This window comes from Helicoverpa zea, chromosome 21 (assembly GCF_022581195.2).
Source record: "Helicoverpa zea isolate HzStark_Cry1AcR chromosome 21, ilHelZeax1.1, whole genome shotgun sequence".
Lineage (NCBI taxonomy): Eukaryota > Metazoa > Arthropoda > Insecta > Lepidoptera > Noctuidae > Helicoverpa > Helicoverpa zea.
The window spans coordinates 1167734-1190872 of NC_061472.1; the positions used below are offsets into that span (position 1 = coordinate 1167734).

Below are 23139 nucleotides of genomic sequence, written 5' to 3' on the forward strand. Positions count from 1 at the left end.
GTGTCGTTTATTACGAACGTGTAGTCCTATATTATGAGGATCCTTTAAGCCATCATTTTCAGAAATCGATTAAGTAGATTAATTACTTAGTTCTAAGTATAATATTTCAGGACAATTAAAACAGAAAATGATCGTGTATTCCAATTATTATAAATATTACATAATTTATTAAATTATACCTATAACATTAATGCAAATTGCGGGGGTCTTGTGTCAGATGCCATTCTTATTGTCTCAACGATGGGTAGGATAGTACAAATATAAGTGTGGTTGCTTTAAGAGAAGGTTTAGTCGGAATTCTATAGATATGCTGGACACTACGTACGGTTTTGATGAAGATTTTGACACCTTTGAAGGTAGGTCCTTCTATATTTTCTACATGCGTAAATGCGTAACCAGGGACCAGTGAAAAGTAGGTCAAATGCTATTAAATCTGATGTGACCATTTCTTTTTTATATCTGTCTTAATTGAATTAAATTAATATTACCTAGAGGAGAATTAATAGTTAGTAGGTTTTCTTTCTACAACTTCAATTTTATAAATTCTATGATCTTTATTTAATTTAGCTTTCTCTGTACTGTAAGTTACTTTCTGTAAATCCTGTAATTAATCATTAAACAGGGATTAGTAAAGCAAAATTGGGCCATGCTCGTGTATATAATTTACACATTGGGGTTACAACCAGGCCAGTGTCCACTGCGTTTCAAATTGCCCCAAATTATGTAGGTTTTTGAACCCAAACGAGTATCTCAATAATAGTTTCACAACGTATGTGAAACGAATTACTCATTTTGGTTTTAAAGAAAATAGTGGGGGAATTTAGATTTCTAGAAATAGAATGAATTCGACATATCTAGCACTTAAGTAGGTACTTTAATTTTTGAACCTTATTGAGATTTTATACGATGCCTCATTGTATATTTTGTAGGCTTATAATTGGTTTCTGATTGTAGTTTCATGCTGAAATCATATTTTTAAAGATTGCAAAATCGATTTCAAAATCTGGTGTATTTATGCAATCACTAATCCAAATAAGCAGTGCCTAATGTACTATGATTTCTATTTTTCTTCTTTTCTGTATTCTGTGTGTGTATCTGTACCTACATGAACTATTAAATAAATAAATGAAAAACACTAAGTCCAAAATAAGTAAGCTGTAGACGACAATTCTAATTTAAAACAATAGGTAAATGAATACACAGAGGTACTTCTTAGTGCCATATCTTTTCGCCACATAATAAAATATAAAAAGAACTTTTTGTAACTAAAATTAAAATACTGTGCCTATTTATGCCATCCGGTAAAGACGTGGTGAATAAACCACAGGAAAATAACGGTTTGCTCGTTGGTTCTGTACAAAGTTCGGAGTTCTGAAGTAATTCATGATTCATTACTAAAATAGATTAAGTCCAGTTTAGGCTAAGGTAAATAAGCTATTAAATTATTTAATGAACCGCGTGGCTAAAAATGTTGATTGCATTTTTTTTACTCTTAAGTACCTAAATGTTTAATTGTAGGTAAATGGTATTGGACACACCCCCTCCAAAGTGTCTATATCTTCAAAATAGAAACTGTTCACCGATCAGGGATCTCCAACCACTTCATATTCAAGTTCTCTCAAAGCGATTTATTTTTATTTCGTTTAGAACGGTACTACTGCGTCATGATCTTTATCAGCCAGTATTTAACAATTCAATAAGTTCAGAGGTCTTGCATTTAAATTCAAAGACATACAAACTCCTTGGCTAACCAGTTCATTTGTCACGGTACCACACCAGTGTCTTCCCGTAACTCCCGAGGGAAAGACGAATCGAAGCCAGGAGTTTGTACTTTTTATTCTCCAAAAATGTACCAAGACAATGAAGGCGGAGCTAAACTGGAGAAGAATAGGTTCGAGTCTACTATCAGTGAATTGAAGAAGAAGACTTTTGTTTCTGCTGCTGATATTGAAAGTTATGGTGAGTTCAAAATATTTTTTTGGCGAAATTGTGACGCAGTAGAAATAACGTATTCCTGAAGATGTGAAGAGTTAAGTACGTTTACGTTTCTCACTCTTTTGTTTTCATTCTTATTTTGTAGTATTTTCAGAGCATCCCGAATCATATAACAGGCATTTTTCTAGCCCCTTTCCATATTTTTTTCTGTAATTTTAATTAGACTTTTAGACCCGGTTTTCCTTCTAAGTGAAAGCCACAATCGTGGCTTTGTCTTCGATGCTTCCGGTAATCCCAAGTAATACATTTTCCTCAACAACAATCGTATAATTACTTCAGATTTTACCAATATATCTATAGTTAGCTTTTCTTCTAATTTTGTCGCTTTGGAAACCTGTCACGGTTTTCAATGCACTTATATACAATGTAGTGATTGTCGTCATTGTGAGTTCCTCAATTTTACAATATATGAAATAACGTACTGGCTTCGGTTAGTTATTTCACCCTTGTGCCGTAGGCACTTGTAGACATGGGCTTTCTATCACTGAAATGTTTTTTTCAAATCGAACCTGTGTGTGTGTGATTCAAACATTTAAATGAACTCTTCAGCTCTAATAATAGAATTTTGGATATTCCCAAGATTTTCTATCAAGTTTTTTGATAAGTTTAGTGTTTCATTCAAGTTGAGTGACGCTGCTATTGTAAAAAAAAACATAAAAGTTTTTTTTGTGTTCGCGTGGGTTGTTTCGCGGATTTTTGTATTGATTTTGGCATTTTATTTTGCATTTGATTTTTCAATATTAATTTATTAGTGCTCAAACTGATAACACGTTGGAATATAAGTAAATGGTATTGAATACATGCATTATTATTACACATGGCCATAGTGTAAACGCTGTGAGACCTATAATTTCAACTTGACTATTTTCAATATTAATTAGTATGTTTTAATTATCATTTAATAATGTTAATGTCTCATATGATTTTGTACAAGTAAGGCACATGTCATTATTTAATTTAATTTTAATTTCATGTTTTTTCATCAATCGATCTAAAAGTTAAAACAGGTTTTTGTCCGTGTTTCATTGCTTAGTAAAAATATAACAATAGCAGGTTATCCGCTCTAAATTTTGAGTAAAAAAAACACATTTAAAGGCTTAAAAAACATGTTTTCAACACATATTGTGACAATACTTATGTAAAACCGAACGGTGCTTCAATTTACCGACGTAACTTATTTTCACGAATCCGCATTATGCTGTCAATAACGTCTAACAAAAACCGGGGCCAAGAGGTCTTGAACCGTATTGAATTGTAAAAAGGGGTGGATTTGCTTCGACAAATATTTAAAGTAGATACTTAGCATGTCAATGGTGCATGCACCTTTTGATTTTCGACTAAGAAAATCCGTATATTGCAGTCTAAACAGTTTGTCGGAAGTTGACAGACCGGCAAATTTTTATTTTTTTGAGAAAATCGTGAATTCAATCACAGTTTTAAGTCGGTCTGATACCTACCTGAACAAACTATCAGACGACTAAAAGTTTGCAGTGTGTTGGAATCTAAGTTAGTAGCATGTGCAGTGAAAGAAATAGGTTTAAGTACAGACTTTTTTGAAAACAAACATACAATCGGAACCTATTTAGGGAAATGCAGACGCGCGTACCATGTGCAACCACGGTGCATAAAGTTTTTTGTTTGCATACATTAGCATTCATAAGTTATCATTTAATATGCACACGTGGTAAATAAATAATATTTATTACTTATTTTAATGATTACATTCATAATTCTCAACCTATTTTAATGAACTAAAAAAGGAAGTTCTAAATTCGAATGTTTCTTTTTTCATACTGCAGCAAGACTTCTTTTCATAATTGAAGAGGCCCTAATCTGAGTGGAATAGTTATTATTCAAATATAAATAAATAAATAAATAAATAATGTCGGGACACCTTTTCACACACGGTCGGTTAGCCCCACGCTAAGTTATTAATTAACTTGTGTTATGGGTGCTAACACAACTGATAAACTACATATAGCTACATATATACATATTGTACTGCTTAATATGTCTGCTAAATATGTCTGCTTTATGTAAACATTGTGCCTCAAAGTAAATAGATATACATACCTACAACATAAATGATATATGGAATAACTATAGTTTTATGACGTACATAAATCCATTACTATACCTAGTATTATAGGTAGGTACACTCCATAGTTATTTATTCAAATCCTGAATGTTCTAGATCAAATAACTTGCACTGAACTCAGTACTGCATCATAAGCAAGCACTTATCTATTGTCGTTATTCACTTGGATGACTGCACTATAAACTCTGAGTTATTAGGCAGCATTTAACCTGTGATTAATTTATAGGGAAGATCGTTCGTGGATAATTAACAATTATAGTCGCACGTGTAATTCGATAAGATACAGTAACTGGTAGTCAGAAGCCAGAAAGTCTGACAACCAGTCTTACACAAAGGGTATCGTTGCCCGGGTAACTGGGTTGGATTCAGTTATCATTTGCATCAAGTTTAAAAAACTAGGAAGAGGCTGAATTCAGTAATGTATCATTATATAATTGCGATGGCATAACAAACCCTAAAAGGCATTATAATTATTACATTTAAAACACAGACATCAGCTGTTTTCAAGTGAATAGGTTGGGTGTCTCACAAGAAAACGTCCTGAGGACGCTCTTACTTTTATCATTTATCACACGGATATAATATTTACATCTCACTACATTGGTATCACTACTAAGAGACAGTATTCAAAAATGTATAATTTCCGATTTGTTATAATTTCTCAGGTGAGAGCAGTGTCACTCCGGAGTTCCAGGAGGCGTACAGGCGCTCCATCGATGATCCTGAGGGGTTCTGGGGCGAGGTAGCCCAGGAGCTCGAGTGGACTAAACCCTGGGAACGAGTGCTGGATAACAGCAACCCACCCTTTACAAAATGGTTAGTAGATGCTGTGTTTGGCAGCTGTGATTTTGATTTGATTTTAAAGTCTTCTGGTAATAAAGTATGCTGATCTCAGGAAACACTGGACCGATTTGATTTGACCGACTGGACCTTGATAAAAACCGGCCAAGTGCGAGTCGGACTCGTCCACGAAGGGTTCCGTAAATTACAGTTAAATCAACCTATCTCAAAAACTATAAGAGATACTTTGATCAAACCAAAAATCGTTGAAAGAGTTAATTAGCATGCATCACCTCTATTTTTTTTAGAATTTTATACCCCGTAGTTATAAAAATAGAGGGGGGGGGGGACATACTTTTTACGACTTTGAGAGCTGATATCTCAAAAACCGTTCACTTTAAGAAAAATGTTTTTTAGAAAACTTTATATCATTTTAAAAGACCTTTCCATTGATACCCCACACGGGTATGTACATCGAAAAAAAAAATTTCATCCCTCAGTTACATGTATGGGGGGCCCCACCCCCAATTCTTTTTTTTACTATTTAGTGTCATATTTTTGTAGCGGTTCATACAACACATATTCCCATCATCACTGTAGTACTTATAGTTTCCGAGTAAATCGGCTGTGACAGACGGACAGACGGACAGACGGACAGACGGACATGACGAAACTATAAGGGTTCCGTTTTTGCCATTTTGGCTACGGAACCCTAAAAAGTCTATCCGATGAAAAATAGTCTACCGATGAAAAATCGGATAGACTATTTATCAAGGATGGCTATGGATAACTTTATATCTGGTTGTGAGGAGAACTTCTCACTGGATGCAGATAAAATCGCTGACTGAAGCCAATGTTCAAATGAAATATTGTTGTCGACCTGACCTTAAGTCCTTTCAGTTTTAACTGCACAGTCGTGTTCAGTGAAAAATTTGAGCTCTGTACAGTTGAACTGCATAAGTTCTTGTCTATCAATGATATTAAAGTTATATCTCCCTTATCACAGGTGGGTAGGCGGCGAGATGTCAGTATGTTACAATGCGGTGGACCGACATGTAGCCAGCGGCAAGGGCGACCAGGTGGCGCTAGTGCACGACTCACCCTTGACCGACACCGTCCGCAAGATCACTTACTCAGAGATTCAAGACCAGGTCAGTAAACCGTTTTAATAACTTACCTGTCCCACGAGTCATCAGTGATACACTCCGGTTGTTTAACCGGACCGGTTCCGGTTTAATTAAACCTCATTGTAGATTCAGACACTAATGAAGCGCTCATTAGTCGAGCCCAAGATTAATCTGATCCAAGCTTGAGTATACAAAGACAATGTGGACGTAGGTATATTTCCGCACACAAGTACCTATGGCTCCTAATGTCATGAAATAACATCTATACTTTCTCCTAGGCTAGGTCTCTTATTTTTGCTATGTCCCAGAACACTATGAAACGATACTAAAATAACTCTTTAATTCGCAGGTATCCCGCCTTGCTGGTAAGCTGGCTTCTCTAGGCGTGACTCGTGGCTCCAGGGTGCTGATCTACATGCCTCTCGTCCCTGAAGCCATCATCTCCATGCTGGCCACCAACAGAATCGGAGCCATCCACTCCGTCGTGTTTGGAGGTAATTTAGACATCATTTAACTACCAAAGAATTTGTCCGGGTAACTTTGTTGAGGAGGTCAGATAGGGCAGTGGCTCCTTGTAAAACACTGGTATTCAGCTGCATCCGATCAGACTGGAAGCCAAACACGCACCAACGCATAAGTACACAATTTTCATTGTCCCTACATCAAAACTTCACAGATGCAATTCAGAGTCCAAAACTTTTTAGAATCATGCGCCATTATAGAAGATTCTAAAACTTCCTAAGATACAGCTTAAGATGAGAAATCTAAAAACCATATCAGATCTCTATCAATAGCTATATCAGCTTTACAATTTTGCCTCTGCCAAGTGTTGTTGTTTCGTCTCTGTCATTCCTCGTCTTTGTAATATTTAATTAAACTAGCTAGGCTAGACAATCCTATCAAAGTGATACAAACGCTCTAACGCCTTTTTTGACATACTTGTACTAAAGTTCATTAATACAGGGTTATTGGCCGCTTATTCTAGAAAGTTATAGTTGTCTGCCACTACCAATAAGTAGGTACATATTTCGCTAAATTAATTGTCGAACATACGCCCGTATTAATTTAAATCAATTAGTTAACGTACGTAGACGACTTTTGAGTTACCTAAAATAGTTTTTGAATTTTGAATTTGTTTGAGGGAACCCGTCGGGTTGTAGATAATTTACATTGTTTGGCGATAGTTTGAGGTAATACCTAATATAGGTTCCCGAATTTACCTATTTCATTACTTACCTACTTATTTCATTATCGATATGAATACCAGAAAGAAGGCTGATCTATACTAAACTATAGAGAGGAAAAATTTGATTATTTGTTTGTATGTTTTGATAAATAAGGTACTCAATACTCAATACTCAATTCTTTATTGCATTCCACAATGTAGGTTTAGGTGGTAAACATTTATTTGGTAGGTAACAATTATGGACCCTGTCGGGCACAGCAAAAAGATATTCTTAATATACGTATGTGGAGAGGACTTTACATTCAAATAACTTAAGTATAATTACAATTCAACTTATTCTAAAAACATTTACATAACACTAACATTACAATTAAAATTATAGACTTTATTTTTCTAGTTTTAGAGATTTATCACTTAAATATTCATCGACACTATAATAACATTTTTTTAATAATAACTTTTTTAATTTCTTTACGAATAGATGGAGTTTTTTTTCATTTTTTATTGTTTCTGGTCTCCAATAGTTTTTAGAAAAGACTGGCTCCAGCGGTTTCACCCGCATCCCGTGGGAACTACTTCCCTTACCGGGATAAAAGTAGCCTATAGCCAAATTAGCCTTACGATTTGAAAGAAATTTTCAAATGATTAGCGCGTTCAAACAAACAAACAAACTCTTCAGCTTTATAATACCTATTAGTATAGATATGACTATAAGAACCAGAACTTACATAGACATAGACATTACCTCTATTTATATATCAATTTAGATCACTCTGGCTTCAACTGTAAAGGACCAATGTTCGTACAGGTTTCGCGGCACGAGAGCTAAGGACCAGGATTGAGCATGCTGAACCAACTGTGATCATTGCAGCCAGCTGTGGAGTGGAGCCTAACAAAATTGTCAGGTATGTAGAGTTTTCCAACATTATTATCCATGTATTCCTGAACATATCATATGACACCGGGTCAATCAATAGCTTTAATAGCTCTTTCTCATCTTCATCCTAATCCTAACTAATATTATAAATGTGAAAGTAACTCTGTCTGTCTGTCTGTCTGTCTGTTTTATCTTCACGCCTAAACTACTGAACCGATTTGTGTGAAATTTGGTACAGACATAGTTTGCAACTTGAGAAAGGACATAGGATAGTTTTTGTTTAAAAAAAAAATAAAAATAATATTTATTCCGGACATATAGCGCCATCTATTGGTCAAACCAAAAATATGCCGGAAGTCACTATATCATGCGAACGAAGTCGCGGGCAAAAGCTAGTATACCATATACCATATACCATCGATGATCGAATAGACTTCGTTTCTGGAGATGTTGATTCTAGAAAAACCTTCATTTCATTATTCATCAATCATCACTCATGATTTTTTATAAATTTCCGAGTCATTAGATTTTCTGACAAGACTTACTTACTTTAAATTTTTATCAGAAAGGAATAATTAATGTTGACGTAAAAGCAATTTTATTTTAGATTTATTTATTTATTTTAGTCTATTATCTTTCATCACCCCCAACTTAAAAAAATAGTATTTTTCCCTAGATATAAAGACATCCTGGACGAAGCTCTCTGCCAGTCAGACTTCCAGCCGAACAACTGCATCATCTTCCAACGGCGCCGAGTTCTGGAGTGCACCTTGGAGCCTGGACGTGATATCGACTGGAAAGAGGCGTTAGAAGCAGACCCTGTGCCCTGCGTACCTGTAGAGGCCAATGAACCCCTGTATATTCTGTATACCTCAGGTGAGCTGTTATAACAAAACTATAATAAAAATTTGAGTAGACACTTAAGAAAAGGGGAACAATCTTGGTATTTAGGATTTTGACACGTATGTACGTACATATTAAACAAAGTAAAACGTGTTTAAATAATGATTCAATTAATAACGAAACTGTTGTTATTGTATCTGTAATGTTGTATCAACTTACATAGATTTTAAGCTGGACTTTATTTTTTAATTGAGTTAAAAAGAAAGTTGTGTCAAGATTGTTTATTTATCTTTAGATAACTGCCTACTGATTTTCTGAAAGACGAATCTAAATGAAGACTATGAACCGTCGAGAGTTAATATTGGAGATACCCTAAATACGTACCCGACCGTATACTTAGTTTTATCGGAATAGGTAAAGACCACTTTAAATTCAGTGCCTGTTAGTAAATTAGCTTCGAGTTCACTAGGACCTAAGAAGGTGACTGGAACAGTCACTGACTATTGGTAGAGGATAGATAGTAGACATTACGAAAGGTTAAAAGTAAAAAAAAATAAAATTTGGACTGTTTTTATTTTGAGTACTTTACTTACCGACTTAAACATTATTTTTTTATAAAAAGAACCCCATTTCGCACCCTTAGAATGAAAGTGACCGAATCCAAAAAATGCAATTTGTGGGAAATGAGCAAAATCGTCATCAAAAAATTATATTACTTAATACATCTTAATATATCTCTTCCGTTTTTAATGGCTTACTATTGATTTTTACCAGATTTGTGGATTAGCCTTTTGAGATCACAATGACAATGCAAATTTATGTTTATAGTATTTTTTTATATATATTTTAACATAAAATATAAAGTAGTTTCAAATTAAGTCACTTTATTTCAAAATTATGTTTTCCATTCTATGTTTTTTTAAGAATTAAGTCTGTTTATGACACATATTGGTAATAATTCCGTAGACACAATAAATAATAAGACACTGTCATACTGAAAGTTATTTGGACATAGGGTATTAAATTAAAATGCAATGTTATAAAAATCTGAATGTATTTATTTATTTCAGTCTTAATAATATTTATTCAAGTAACTGATTCGTTATCAGTAATTGAGAAAACAAAATCTACGGGACCTTTGCTTGTGTTTGTGAATAAAATAACAGAATGTATCCAAATGAGCAGGCAATGTCTATTAACCTCCTGCTTCTATTGTGGAGCCTTGTGTTGGCTATAAGTAGAACAGAGGATCAAATTCCTACTTAAGTCTGCACAAAATAACAAATCACTTCTGCAATGAAACCTTTAGTGGCAGAAAAGTGATAAATATATCTTTTAAACAGTTCCGTTAAAAAGTCTACAATTAGCGTCTTTATGCAGTTCTAACGCGTACATCAGCGGCAATAGAAACTTTTTAGCAGCTTTAACCTTTAACATAATTGTTTGAACTCTCTTTTAAAGATGTAGGCTGCAAATGGGTTGTAGAATGATCTCTTGTAAAACCCAGAGTGACATTTGGTTCAGTTTCTGCTGCCTTTAGTGATATTTACAGCTATGAGCAGCTATGAGCAGCTACGGAAGCAATAATAGAACTTAAAGATACTTTCGGAACCCCTAAAGCACTACTGTACAGCTAACAGTTGCCAAATAGGCTGCTATTTCCACTAGTGTGCTAGTTGAGATGGTTCTACTAGTTGGTTAGACCACTGCGTAGTGACAGACGCGGCGTGGAACACTGTTAGGGACGCTAGTGTGCTCTATGACGTGTCTTGGTCGGACCATTTGCCTCTAATTATAAAGTGTGATCTTAAGTTATTAAGGCCAAAAGTTGCACCTGCACTTCCTAAATGTAACAAAGTAACATGGGGTGACAGAGCTTTGCAGCAGACTGAGTTATATAGCAATTATTGTAATGATCTCTTGAAAAATGTAAACTTTCCCTTAGAATTTACTGAATGTAGTAAAACTAGATGTAGAATTAAGGAACATTTTCCATAGTTTTGACTGCAGTAATGGTATAAATAAGTATAACTCTGTAACTTATTGTAAATGGTGTGCATACCTGTAAGTGACATATTGACACAGTAAATACTTACGTAAGAAATTTTGTAACTATACTTGTTTTTGTGTATATGTTGTTGGTTTGCCTTAATAAATAAAATAAAATAAAAATAAATAAAACATGAAACTATTTTAGACAATATTTATGCGGAAATTGTGCTATACTCTATGAAGGTGCAATCGCAAGTAACTGTAAGAACGGATTACAGCGCAAAAAGAGTTACATAACGGGCTGGAATAAGCATGTGAAGGACGCACACAGACAGGCTCGGATTTTCAAACCTGGACGTTGTTTGGTAGACCGAAAAATGGTATATATGTATATATATATATATATATATATATATGTCTGGACACTAAGGAAGGTTACACGAAAGTAGAAAGGTTTTTAAAAGTAAATTGAAATGGTGCCAAAATAATAAGGACCAAATAAAAATGGACATTATTGCAAGTCATCATGACGCAAAGAATTTTGGTAGTTTTTGGAAAGCCACGAACAGGTTGAATCAAAGGTCGGGTCTGCCTGTGAGTATTGATGGCCTTATTGATCCTGGTGATATCGCCAACCTATTTAGTAGAACCTTTAGGGTTGGGTCTCCCCTGGGTACGTCGTCTGGTGGGCTTGAGGTGGTGGGGGGGTCTGAAGACATGCCTATTAGGTTTACGGCCAGGGAGGTAGCTACTGTCATACGCAACTTAAAGAGAGGCAAGTCGCTGGGTCATGACAGCCTAAGTATAGAGCATTTGCTGCATGCTGGTAAGCACTTACCGCGAGTGCTAGCAATTATTTTTAGCTTGTGCCTGAGTCACTCGTATCTTCCAGCGGATTTACTTAAAACTATTGTTGTGCCTATTGTTAAGAATAAAACTGGAGATGCGAGTGAAAAGAGCAACTACAGGCCTATATCCCTGGCTACCATCATTGCAAAGGTGTTGAAAGTCTGATTGACCAGCAGCTGGATAAGTACTTAATACTTAACGATGCCCAGTTTGGTTTTAAGCCAATCTTATCCACGGAAACAGCTATACTATGCCTCAAACAGACTGTTCAATACTATACAAGTAGGAAAACACCTGTATATGCATGTTTTCTGGACCTCTCCAAGGCTTTCGACCTCGTATCTTACGACTGCCTATGGAGAAAATTGTGGTGAAAATGGAGAAAATATCAAGAACTTCCCAAGCGATATCATTAGGATGCTAAAGTATTGGTATAAAAACCAATACAATTATGTTAAGTGGGCGGGTGTCCTGTCGGATGCATACGGGTTGGAGTGCGGTAAAACGGTGTAGGAAAAAAGCCACATCAGGTTAATAAAATCTTATCATAACGTGTTGGAAAAGTTTAAGGTGAGCATCGATCAATAAATTGTAGAAATTCACAGATCTGAATACACTGATGTGTGGCTCTGTGTACCTAAATATCTTAACATACCACACAACTTTAATATTATAGGGGCATATTCCAAAAAAGTTACAACTTAAACTTTTTAATTTTAGTAATAAACAGGTTCAATATTAAGAATAACAAAAATAATGAATATGCCTTTAGTCATAGACAGACCTATTATTATAAGTGTCGTTTGTCTTTTATAATTATTTTTTACTAAATAGACCTAATCCTTAAAAGGTCACTGAATACTACCTACATATTTTGTTTTATAAAGACGTATTAATCAAAATGTCACTTTATGGCAAAAAATATTGTGTAACTTACCGTGGCAGTATTCGCAATAAACGGACACTTTTTGAGATTCGCCGATGTTTTACATGTTCACTCGCAAGCGCATCTGACGTAATACTAGTTCTGGCTCTTTCACACAATATGCGTAAACGAATAGCGGAACGAGTGAAAGAGACCGAAATAAGCGTAGTCTCTGTTATAGTTAGAAATAGGTCTCTTTTTATTTACAGGGTTATAGATTATGCTTTTTAAGGTCAGTTTATTGTAAAAACGAGTATTACAGGAATTTTGAATTAAGTCACTTTCATTCTAAGGGTGCGATTTGTTATTTTTACAACCATACACACAAACACTTATCCATACATCCGCATTTCATTTATAATATTATTTATTAGTGTACGTAATACTTACCAATATTTTTAACTCATTCAGTAGGTACTGACCTTCCTGGTACCAAAGATCTGCAGTTAACAACACTTAAGTACTTACCTTTGCTTGTGGCTATAAAACAAGTCTCGTATTACATAAAATTACAGTTCGACAGCAATTGCTTCCCTTTAATCGTGTCAATTAGGTCTCGAGACTTTGTTCAGTAGTCATTATACTTGATAATTACCTACTTTAAGTCTATTGTTAATGAACTTATAATATATTATGTGTCACGTGAGGACACCGTGTTGACTGTGGACAATTAGGTATGTATTGTTTTATAAGTAGAAAGTAATTAATTTTCTCAGGGTTTTATAGAGAAAATCACTGTTTTGTCGTTAGAGTTATAACTAAGTTATTATTTAGCATCCGCAAGTGTTGCCACGCACTAACTTTAATAGATGTAGGTACTGTTTATTACAAAATTAAATTAAATTATTTAAAATCAATAAAAAATAACTGTAATCGTGTACATAGGCTGTAAGGATATAAAAATAACAAAGTAAAACTATTTTCCTTTTTGGATATCAACTTGCATTTCAGACGAATTAGAGAAAACTCTGACACAAAGGCTTCTTAGGATAGGCACCATTTAATTTCAATATTTCTTTTACGCAGGTACCACAAGTGCCCCCAAAGGTATCCAAAGACCTTGTGGGCACGCAGCTACTCTCTGCTGGTCCCTTCGAACAGTCTACGGGCTGAAGAAGGGCGTGTGGTGGGCAGCATCAGACCTTGGTTGGGTGGTCGGACACTCCTACATATGCTATGGACCTTTACTCGCTGGAGTGACTTCTATTCTTTATGAGGGCAAGCCTGATAGAACACCAGACCCTGGACAGTATTTTAGGTAAGGCTTTTGGGTTTTTGGTAAGATCCTATTCTACCAATTTGTTTTCAGTGCAGCACTTGCTTATGGGGAACGGTGCTCAATTATTATGCTTTTGACTAGCATCCACCGGTAGCATCATCAATAAATATGTTATCAAACACCGAAATAATTTTTCGAATCGGTCCAGTCCTTCCTGAGATTAGCGGGTTCAAAGAAACAAGTAAACCCTTCAGCATTAAGTTATCTAGTATGTAAATACCTAAAATAAACTCGTTTTGACATAGCCTCGTTTCCATTTTGTGGGTTCTACATAATCAAATTCGATTTCGATTCAAATATTCAATAGATTAGTTATATAAAGCTTTTAATATCCCATAATTTCTCATCCTTTGGTCTTATAAATTCTATTTCAAGCCTAATTCACGTTTTCAATATTTTCTTTCAGAATCATAGAACAACATCGTGTAAACGCCCTCTTCACGATTCCAACGGCATTCAGAGTGTTGAAGCGAGCTGACCCCAACGCGAAGTACGCCAGGAGGTACTGCAGCAAGTCCTTGAAGACTGTCTTCATTGCTGGAGAGCATTGTGACCAAGATACCAGGGTTAGTACCAGATATCTTTTTTATGCCCTGTCCACAATTTAATTTGGGATCAGCGCATTATGTTTTCGGCTTCTTTTCCTCACTTTTAGTTAGTGTCAGAAATATCATACAAATAAATTCCTTCTTCCATCGAGCCGACCCCAAGAGAGTTAGGAAAAGGATGGCATATTTTTTATAGTCGTAGTTTTACAAGTATGTAAATCACTTTGCTTAACTTTGTTTTGCAGTATTAATTAGTAGGAAATTTAGCCGGGTAAATAATAGGATATTAGATATATGATTTCAAAGTCATAACAGAAGGTTATTTTACTTATTTACACCGAAGAGTTTCCTAGTTCTTACAATAGTTCTCAAAACAATCAATAATGTAGGTATGTTACTAACTAAATTAAGTCAATTAATGCACGCATTGTCATGTAAGCACAATATTGACCTTCGACATGCGTACGCGCACCGCTAACGCTCGCGCGACCATACGGGTGTGGAAAACAGTACCTACCTAAATTACAAATACATAGTTATAAGTAAAATAATATTTATCATTGTTGATGTCTTAGTACTGCAAAAAACTGGAAATAAAGAAAAGTAATTTTCATAAATCCCATCATAGTTATAAGCATAATGATAACTTAGTTAAAATATTTAAAAAAACCGGCCAAGTGCGAGTCGGAATCGTGCACGAAGAAAATTAGCAAAATATCACGTTTGTTGTATGGGAGACCCGCAAAATATTTATTTTATCCTAGTCTTCAGTATTTGTTGTTATAGCGGCAACATAAATACGTCATCTGTGAAAATTTTAACTCTCTAACTATCACGATTCATGAGATACATCCTGGTGACAGACGGACGGACGGACGGACGGACAGAGGAGCGAAAACAATAGGGTCCCGTTTTACCCGTTGGGTACGAAACCCTAAAAAAAACAACAAACCTACCTAAAGGTAAAGATAAAGGAAGGTTTGTTGTGGTTGTGTTGTTTAGTCGGAGAATTTAGCTTTAAGACATCTCGATCCAATCAGTATCAGGTATTCAGCTACGTTCAGTTAGACTGGAAGCCGACCTGCAAAAAGTTGGGAAAGGCTAGGCATACGATTATACATAACAGCCTAACTACATTAGTATCCGTTTTCTCCTCACAGCAATGGGCCGAGCGTATCTTCGGAGTACCAGTCCTGAACCACTGGTGGCAGACGGAGTCAGGGTCCCCCATCACCGCGCCCTGTATCGGTTACAACGTGAAAGCTATCCCACCACATTCCGCTGGATACCCTGTTCCTGGATATGACAGTAAGTAAACATTTCATTGATAAATAGGATGAGAGAAGTTCTCGAGTGAGGTAAACAACCAAAGCAACTAATCGGTTTTGTATGAAGCAGAAGAATTCCCTATGTGTTGGTCCGTTTAAAAAAAAGAGATATTTATTACCTACACTCTTTGCACATGTATTGTAACAAAGGTACAAAGGCGGACTTAAAACCTTAGGCGCTCCTTATCTGCAAGCTTTGGGCGGATGGGGTTCGTCATGGACGAAAAAGATGAACGTGAAAAACACAAAAATAATCCTTTTATCCAAGACTTACGTTTCTGAAATGATTGATTACTAAACAAAGTTGCAGAAGAACAGCTTTTCCGCTACTCAGTAAAAAAGTTATCTTTAACAGTCTGATTACGTGGACGACTGTTGATTAAATTGGCTCATATTAGCCTCAAACAAATGCGCGGAGAAAATTATCAGTTATTCTGAGTAAAATATCAGCAAACACTAGGCGAGGAAGTCCCACGAACTTTGAGGTCTCTTCGAATCTAATGGCAATACTGTTTTGCAGTTCGCGCTCTCAAAGAGGACGGCTCAGAATGTCAGACTGGCGAGGTCGGCAGACTCGTGGCTAAGCTACCTCTGCCACCAGGCTTCGCTTCCACCCTGTGGCAGGCTGACAAGCGCTTCAATGAAACTTACTTCTCTACTTATCCGGTGAGTAAATTATTAGATTGGTACCAGCTTTCCTTCAGCACACGCATCATGTGGGAAAAACTTCCCGTACCAGGATAAAATACAATCTGTCACCCGAAAATAGTGTGGCTTTCCAATTGTAAAATTATATCGGATCGGGGTACGAACAATATAATCCTCTATCTAGATTATTATTACATTGATTATGTAAGAAATCTCACCATGAGCTTTGCGCTCACACTTTTGGCACACTACTTTAACCAGATAATATGACAAGCTAAGAAAAAACTTAAACTATTTGTCATAAATCCTTACTAATATTATAAATCGGAAAGTGAGTTTGTTTGTTTGTTTGTTTGTTTGTTCCACTTTCACGCCGTAACTACTGAACCGATTGCTTTGAAATTTTGCAGACGTAAAGTTAGAAGTCCGGATTAAATAATAGGGTACTTTTTATCCCGAAAAAAATAGATATTCCCGAGGGAAAACAAAAATATTGTTTGCTTGATGGATGGATTGTAGATGGCGCTGTGTGTCGTTTAAAACAAGGTAATATATTGCAAACGAATATAAACATGTAAATTTAGAAGCTAAATGATACGATAATGAATCCCCGAAAATGAGGAATTCCCGAGGGATGATGTACAATTTGTTTAATCGTCTAAACTGTTTTTTTTTTACATCTACTTATATATTGCAAACGAATATGAACATATAAATTTAGAAGCTAAATGATACGATAATGAATCCTCGAAAATGAGGAATTCCCGAGGGATGACGTACAATTTGTTTTATCGTCTTAACTGTTTTTTTTACATCTACTTATCCTGAAATAACTATAATTCAACGAATTATAGTTCGGCCATTCAGAGAATGCGTTCCTGACACGTCGCGATTGAACTGACGACGTAACTTTGCAATGGCGTTGCAGTTACGATAAAAATATTTTTGCTGGTTGTTTACCGTTTTAACAATTGAGGAGCATTAAAACAACATTATTATATCAATAATCAATGAATGTAGTTACGTCGTCAGTTCAATCGCGACGTGTCAGGAACGCATTCTCTGAATGGCCGAACTTATACTAATTGGTATAAGTATTAGTTAAGTTATTTAGTTCTTGAGGTATGCGATAGATGGCGCTGGGTGTTTTTAAAACGTGGTAACGATGTGTTTTTAAATACGTAAGTGGAATGATAGCTTTTTAAAACGTGGTGACGTTGTTTTTTTTAAGATACGTAAGAAGTGCAATGATATCTCGCGCTTTAACCTGTAGCTCATCGTATCCAGCGTTACATCGCGCTTCTTAGATTTTTCCGTGGGAATGAGAAGTTTTCTTATAGTTGTGATTTATACCGCAATATAACCGAATTCCACGCGGGCGAAGCCGCGGGCGGAAAGCTAGTCAACTATAAACTACCAAACCAACCACAAACTCCTTAACTAACCACAAACCAACTATTCCAGGGTTACTACGACACACAAGACGCTGGCTGGATAAGCTCAGAAGGCGCCGTCTGGGTGGTGGCCCGAGCTGATGATGTCATCAACGTGGCTGGTCACCGTCTCTCCACCGCCGCTCTCGAGGATGTGGTGCTCCGACACGCCAGGCTCGCTGATGCTGTGGTGGTTGGAGCTCCGGATCCTACGAAAGGAGATGTCCCACTGTGCCTCTATGTTATGAGGCCACCACAAGATGGTGAGTGTTTTGGTGGAATTTATGTAGACGTTACTTGTTATTAACTTACACAACTTTATTCATCTCCCGAGCCTTTTCCCAACATGTTGGGGTCGGCTTCCAGTCTAACCGGATGCAGCTGTGTATCAGTGTTTTCAAGGAGCGACTGCCCTATCTGACCTCCTCAAACCAGTTACCAGGGCAACCCCTTGGTTAGATTGGTGTCATACTTACTATCTTCTGACTACCTATAACGACTGCCAAGGATGTCCAATGAAAGCCAAAATCCATCCTAGACTTTTAGTGTGCTATAGTGCCACACATACCTACATTTTTACACATTCAAAAAATATTAGCATGATTCTATACCACCAAACTATTTGTTAACAGATGAAGAAATGGTAGCAGAGAGTACAGTCACCCAAGAACTGATTGCCCTAGTACGACACCTCATTGGTCCCATAGCAGCATTTAGGAAAGCAGTAGCCGTTCCAGCTTTACCCAGGACCAGGTCTGGGAAGGCACTCCGTGGAGCCATAGCTAAGTTGGCCAGGTCTCAACTTGTCAAACTACCATCGACAATAGAAGATCCAACAGTCTTCGGTGAAATTAAAATAGCTTTGCAAAAATTCGGATACGCCATTGACGCACCCGATCCAGAATTATAATTTAATAATGTAGTTAAAATGATTAGAAAAAAACTGATTTCGTTGTTGTATTTTTTTTTTTGTTATTTTTATTTTGTTTTGTCACTGTGATAGAAACTTGCTTTTTGTTTTTTGATGTGTACTTACTGTAACATATTTGCATACCAAATATCTGTGTTATGTTAATGTAATAATAATTTAGGTAATTTTACATTTTTGGTAGATACATACCTACTTCGCTATGGCAACCCAGGACAGTTTTATATCAGTTTATCATCTATGGCCAAGAATAAATTAAACAAATATATATATATCAGTTTATTGTAAATTACAAATGCATATTGCGTATAGTATAATTATTTAAGGGACTTACCTATAATGTTTTATAGTTAAAAACATAAATGTTAACATATAGTATAATACAAAGATATATATAGATTAAGTATATTTTATAGAATTTATGTTTTCCGATTTATATATTTTAAGCTATGTTCCAGTTATATTAGTATCATATCTAGGTACGATAGTTGCACCTTTGTTATCATGTGCATAAGTGCATTAGGCGGCCCTTACACTTGAATGTTTTGCTCACATACCTTGATTAATTAACTTACAATAAATTTATGTACTTACATGTTAAAGAACTTTTAACCTCTTCGTAGTACTTTTAACAACTTACTGAAGTTATTTCATTTTTATGTAAGTAAGTAACTTACAAGTATAAGATCGGGTTCATATTTATTTAAATTATTTTATTCTTAGGTTTTAGTCGTAAGTTGATGAGTGATTTGTAAATGAATGAAAAACGGACAAGGTATTTTAATTTGTCATTAGTTTTATTTCATTATTAAACCGTGTTTAGTTTATTTAAGTAATTTGAGTTATATTTATAAAACTTATTGTAATTAAAAGGAAGAACTTTAAAAACAGCATGCCACTATATCTAATTAATTAAAAGTTACTTATTGGATATATCCATAGAGAACAAATTACTAGCAGAGGTGCCATAACGAAAAAATATCTCCTAAGAAAGTAACGCGCCAAAATGCTCTGCTCATCTTTGCTTACTCCGTGGATATATCCAATGTGTATATTCGTTCAAAATTATGTTATTATATTTAAGTTCTTCACTTAAACTTGAATTGGTGTGGTATGGAAAAATATCCTTGTGATCTTAAAGGAACCTATAAATGTAAAGTGTGAAACACCGAAATACATTTCTGATCGCAAACTGAATTTACAAACCTGTATTGCTATTAAATATTATATTACACACTTATCGAGTTATTCTTTGTTGCCTGTGCCTACTTACAAACGTAAACATTTTATAAGGAAGCCATTTTTCCTTTTCTTCACAGAGGGGGATTTTCTTTTTCATCTTTTCCTAGCTGATGTAATGCCTAGATGGCGCTGATCTTAGTACGTTACTGGAAGGAACCAAGCATCATATCTTAGCAAGTCATATCATTTTGAGGCCTTATTACGAAACTTTCTTCTCATCAACAGCAGGCCCGCCGTAAGCGGGCGTGCAGCGCGTGCACAGCACGCGGGCGGCACGTCCTAGGGGGCGGCAAATCTAGCGAGTTATCACGTAATATTTAAAAAATACAATATCTTTTTACTAATGATTTGATTTCAATATTTCCGAACACAGCAATAGCGCTGAGAATATTACTTACACTGCCGGTTTCAGTTAGGTACATCTGTTGAAAGGACATTTTCAAAATTAAAGATTCTTAAAAACGATTTAAGATCAACCAGTGGCGTAGCGTGGGGCAAATGCTATTTAGGGGGCGGCAAAATTAAACCAATAAAATTTCAGAAAAAGCCGCCCTAGCTTTGGTCGTCTCCTATCAATTTTGACTGTTTCACCCTTTGCATCCCCAAAAAAATTCGCGCTCGCTGCGCTCGCGGCTCCATGTCAGATGTCGCGTTTTATCTTTGTTTAATTGTTGAGGCATTCAATTCCGAAAAAAACATTTTTCGCGCACGTCCGTTATGGCTTTTTATGATAATATGTTTACTTCATGAAAACTCTAAGGAAAAAAAATCGCGCTCGCATTGCTCGCGGCTTTTGCACTTCACTTCTGTGCATATCTTACTTTTTGACTTTGCTTTGTTAATTTACAGTGGTTTTTATTTGTTTTGTGTCCTTAGACTAAAAAATTTTCGCGCTCGCTCCGCTCGCGCTTCCTTACATATGTCATGTGCCTTATAAGTTTTCAACGGGAAACCCACCAAATAACATATTTTACTGACTTTAACTTTAAATTTAAGTGCGTTAGTTTAAGTTAATCACAATCCTTCAATACATAGGGGCCACTTGGGTAATGATTGCACTGCATTGATGCCCTAACCCAGGACTGCTTAGGTTACTCTGAACATTACAAGTAAATAAAAAGTTATGTGTAATGTATGTTATGTATTGCAATAGTTATTTATCCAAAAGTAGGTGCGTTTTCTGCAATCAGAGCGGTGCATGTACATATTTTTTTCTGTTGGACAAGTAAGATGGATATGAATTGGCGGGGGGGAGGGGTCCGGACGCCCTGGATCCGCTCCCCCCCCCCTCATATATTTTTTGTCAAAACGTATGTAGTCGTAGGGCGGCATAATCAGTTTTGCACGCGGGCGAACAAACAGCTAGCGGCGGGCCTGATCAACAGTATATAATAAAAGGAGAAAATAAGTTAGATTATTATCCGAATTTAACTTGTAACTTGACCGGAGGAACTTGTATGACAAGGTATTCATTAACAGATGCTACAGTGCACCTTATTGACTTACATTTTTTATATAAATTGGATCAATTTTCAGAAAGTATTCTATGTCACTGCGTTACATTAATCTGTTAGTTTAACAGTAATAAATTATAAAAGATGAAAATTTTCTTCGATCAACATTTTTGATTCATAGTGATGATGATGATGTCCTCCTAGCCGATTATCGGCTACGGCGGCTGTTCTCATGTAAGGAGATTAGCCAACTGCGCAGGACATATTATAGTGCACAAGAAATTGCGCAGACACAGGTGCACTCCCTATTCCTTCACTCTCATAGCCCGATGGGACGGCAATCCGACACGACCGGAAAGAGATCAGGCGCAGGACCGACATTTACGTGCTCTCCGATGCACGGGTGAATCAATCACCAACTTCCAGGCTTCGGGCTGCTTTGTGAAAGTCTTCTAAAACCCACAAAGCGATTTCGGCCCGACTCGGGAATCAAACCCGAGACCTCGTGCTCAGCAGCCACACTTGCGACAACTAGACCAACGAGGCTGATTCATAGTAATAGTCATGTAAGTATATTACGTACTAGCTTCTGCCAGCGGTTTCACCCGCATCCCGTGGGAACTACTTCCCGTACCGGGATAAAAAGTAGCCTATAGCCTTCCTCGATAAATGGGCTATCTAACACTGAAAGAAATTTTCAAATCGGACCAGTAGTTCCTGAGATTAGCGCGTTCAAACAAACAAACAAACTCTTCAGCTTATTAGTATAGATAAGTTAATAAGTGATATAATAAATGTATGTCCTTAAAGACAGTATTTCTTTATGTCTTACCTTTTTTGCAGAGTGATAAAGATTGTATCTGGTGATGGAATTCGAGTATGGGTGGAGCAAGGATGGTTGGAAGGTGAACAATCGGACCTAGTTACTGGAGACGGCACATTCTATAGTTTTAAAGGCATTCCATACGTGCAACCTCCTATTGGAACTCTGAGATTTAAGGTACCCTCCGTACGGATCGCGAAGTATGTATTCGGCTTTCTAATCTTGAAATCTGCTTTAATTATTTTTAGGCACCGCGACCATACCTCTTCCGTGGACCGGAGTTCTAATTACATCAAAGGGATCTAATTACAAATGTCTTAATTCCTGGCAGTGAAGACTGTTTATTCATAAACGTATACTCGACAGATTTAAAGCCTCTCAATCTTATGCCAGTCGTAGTATTTATTCATGGAGGAGGCTTCAAAAGTGGATCTGGCAATGTCGACTCTTACAGCCCTGATTTTCTTCTTAGAAAGAATTTGGTTGTAGTCACATTTAATTATAGATTAGACGCACTCGGCTTCTTGAGTCTCGGTACAGAGGATGTTCCTGGGAACGCGGGAATGAAGGACCAAGTTGCAGCTCTGAAGTGGATGCAAAACAAAGACTAAAAGAATATAGGATATTTCGGAGGAAATGCGAAAAAGTAACCCTCATGTAACCATCATTTTTTTAATAAATAGTCACGTTTTGTCGAATAAATTTTTGTTTACTAGCTTTTGCCCGCGACTTCGTTCGCGTGGAATAGTGACTTCCGGCAGATTTTTGGTTTTACCCACATAGT

The 23139-nt window shown here is 36.3% G+C and overlaps 2 protein-coding genes across 3 annotated transcripts; both read left to right on the forward strand.

Moving 5' to 3' along the window:
• Positions 1 to 247: 247 nt before the first annotated feature.
• LOC124640715 (acyl-CoA synthetase short-chain family member 3, mitochondrial) lies at positions 248 to 20072 on the forward strand. 2 transcript variants are annotated; one of them, XM_047178613.1, is made up of 13 exons: positions 270 to 356; positions 1780 to 1959; positions 4759 to 4909; positions 5880 to 6024; positions 6350 to 6494; positions 7995 to 8091; positions 8740 to 8939; positions 13699 to 13930; positions 14358 to 14517; positions 15660 to 15807; positions 16348 to 16493; positions 17940 to 18171; positions 18541 to 20072. In XM_047178613.1, the coding sequence occupies exons 1-13, from the start codon at positions 308 to 310 to the stop codon at positions 18816 to 18818; spliced, it is 2163 nt and encodes a 720-aa protein (XP_047034569.1). In that variant the 5' UTR covers positions 270 to 307; the 3' UTR covers positions 18819 to 20072. The 2 variants fall into 2 exon arrangements, with proteins under 2 accessions (XP_047034568.1, XP_047034569.1); XM_047178612.1 differs by lacking the exon at positions 1780 to 1959 and having other exon boundaries at positions 248 to 356.
• Positions 19592 to 22966, forward strand: LOC124641017 (juvenile hormone esterase-like). Its single transcript, XM_047179025.1, is given in 3 exon segments — positions 19592 to 19611; positions 22376 to 22559; positions 22604 to 22966. Coding segments are annotated over 3 exon segments (567 nt in total).
• The last annotated feature ends 173 nt before the right edge of the window (positions 22967 to 23139 follow it).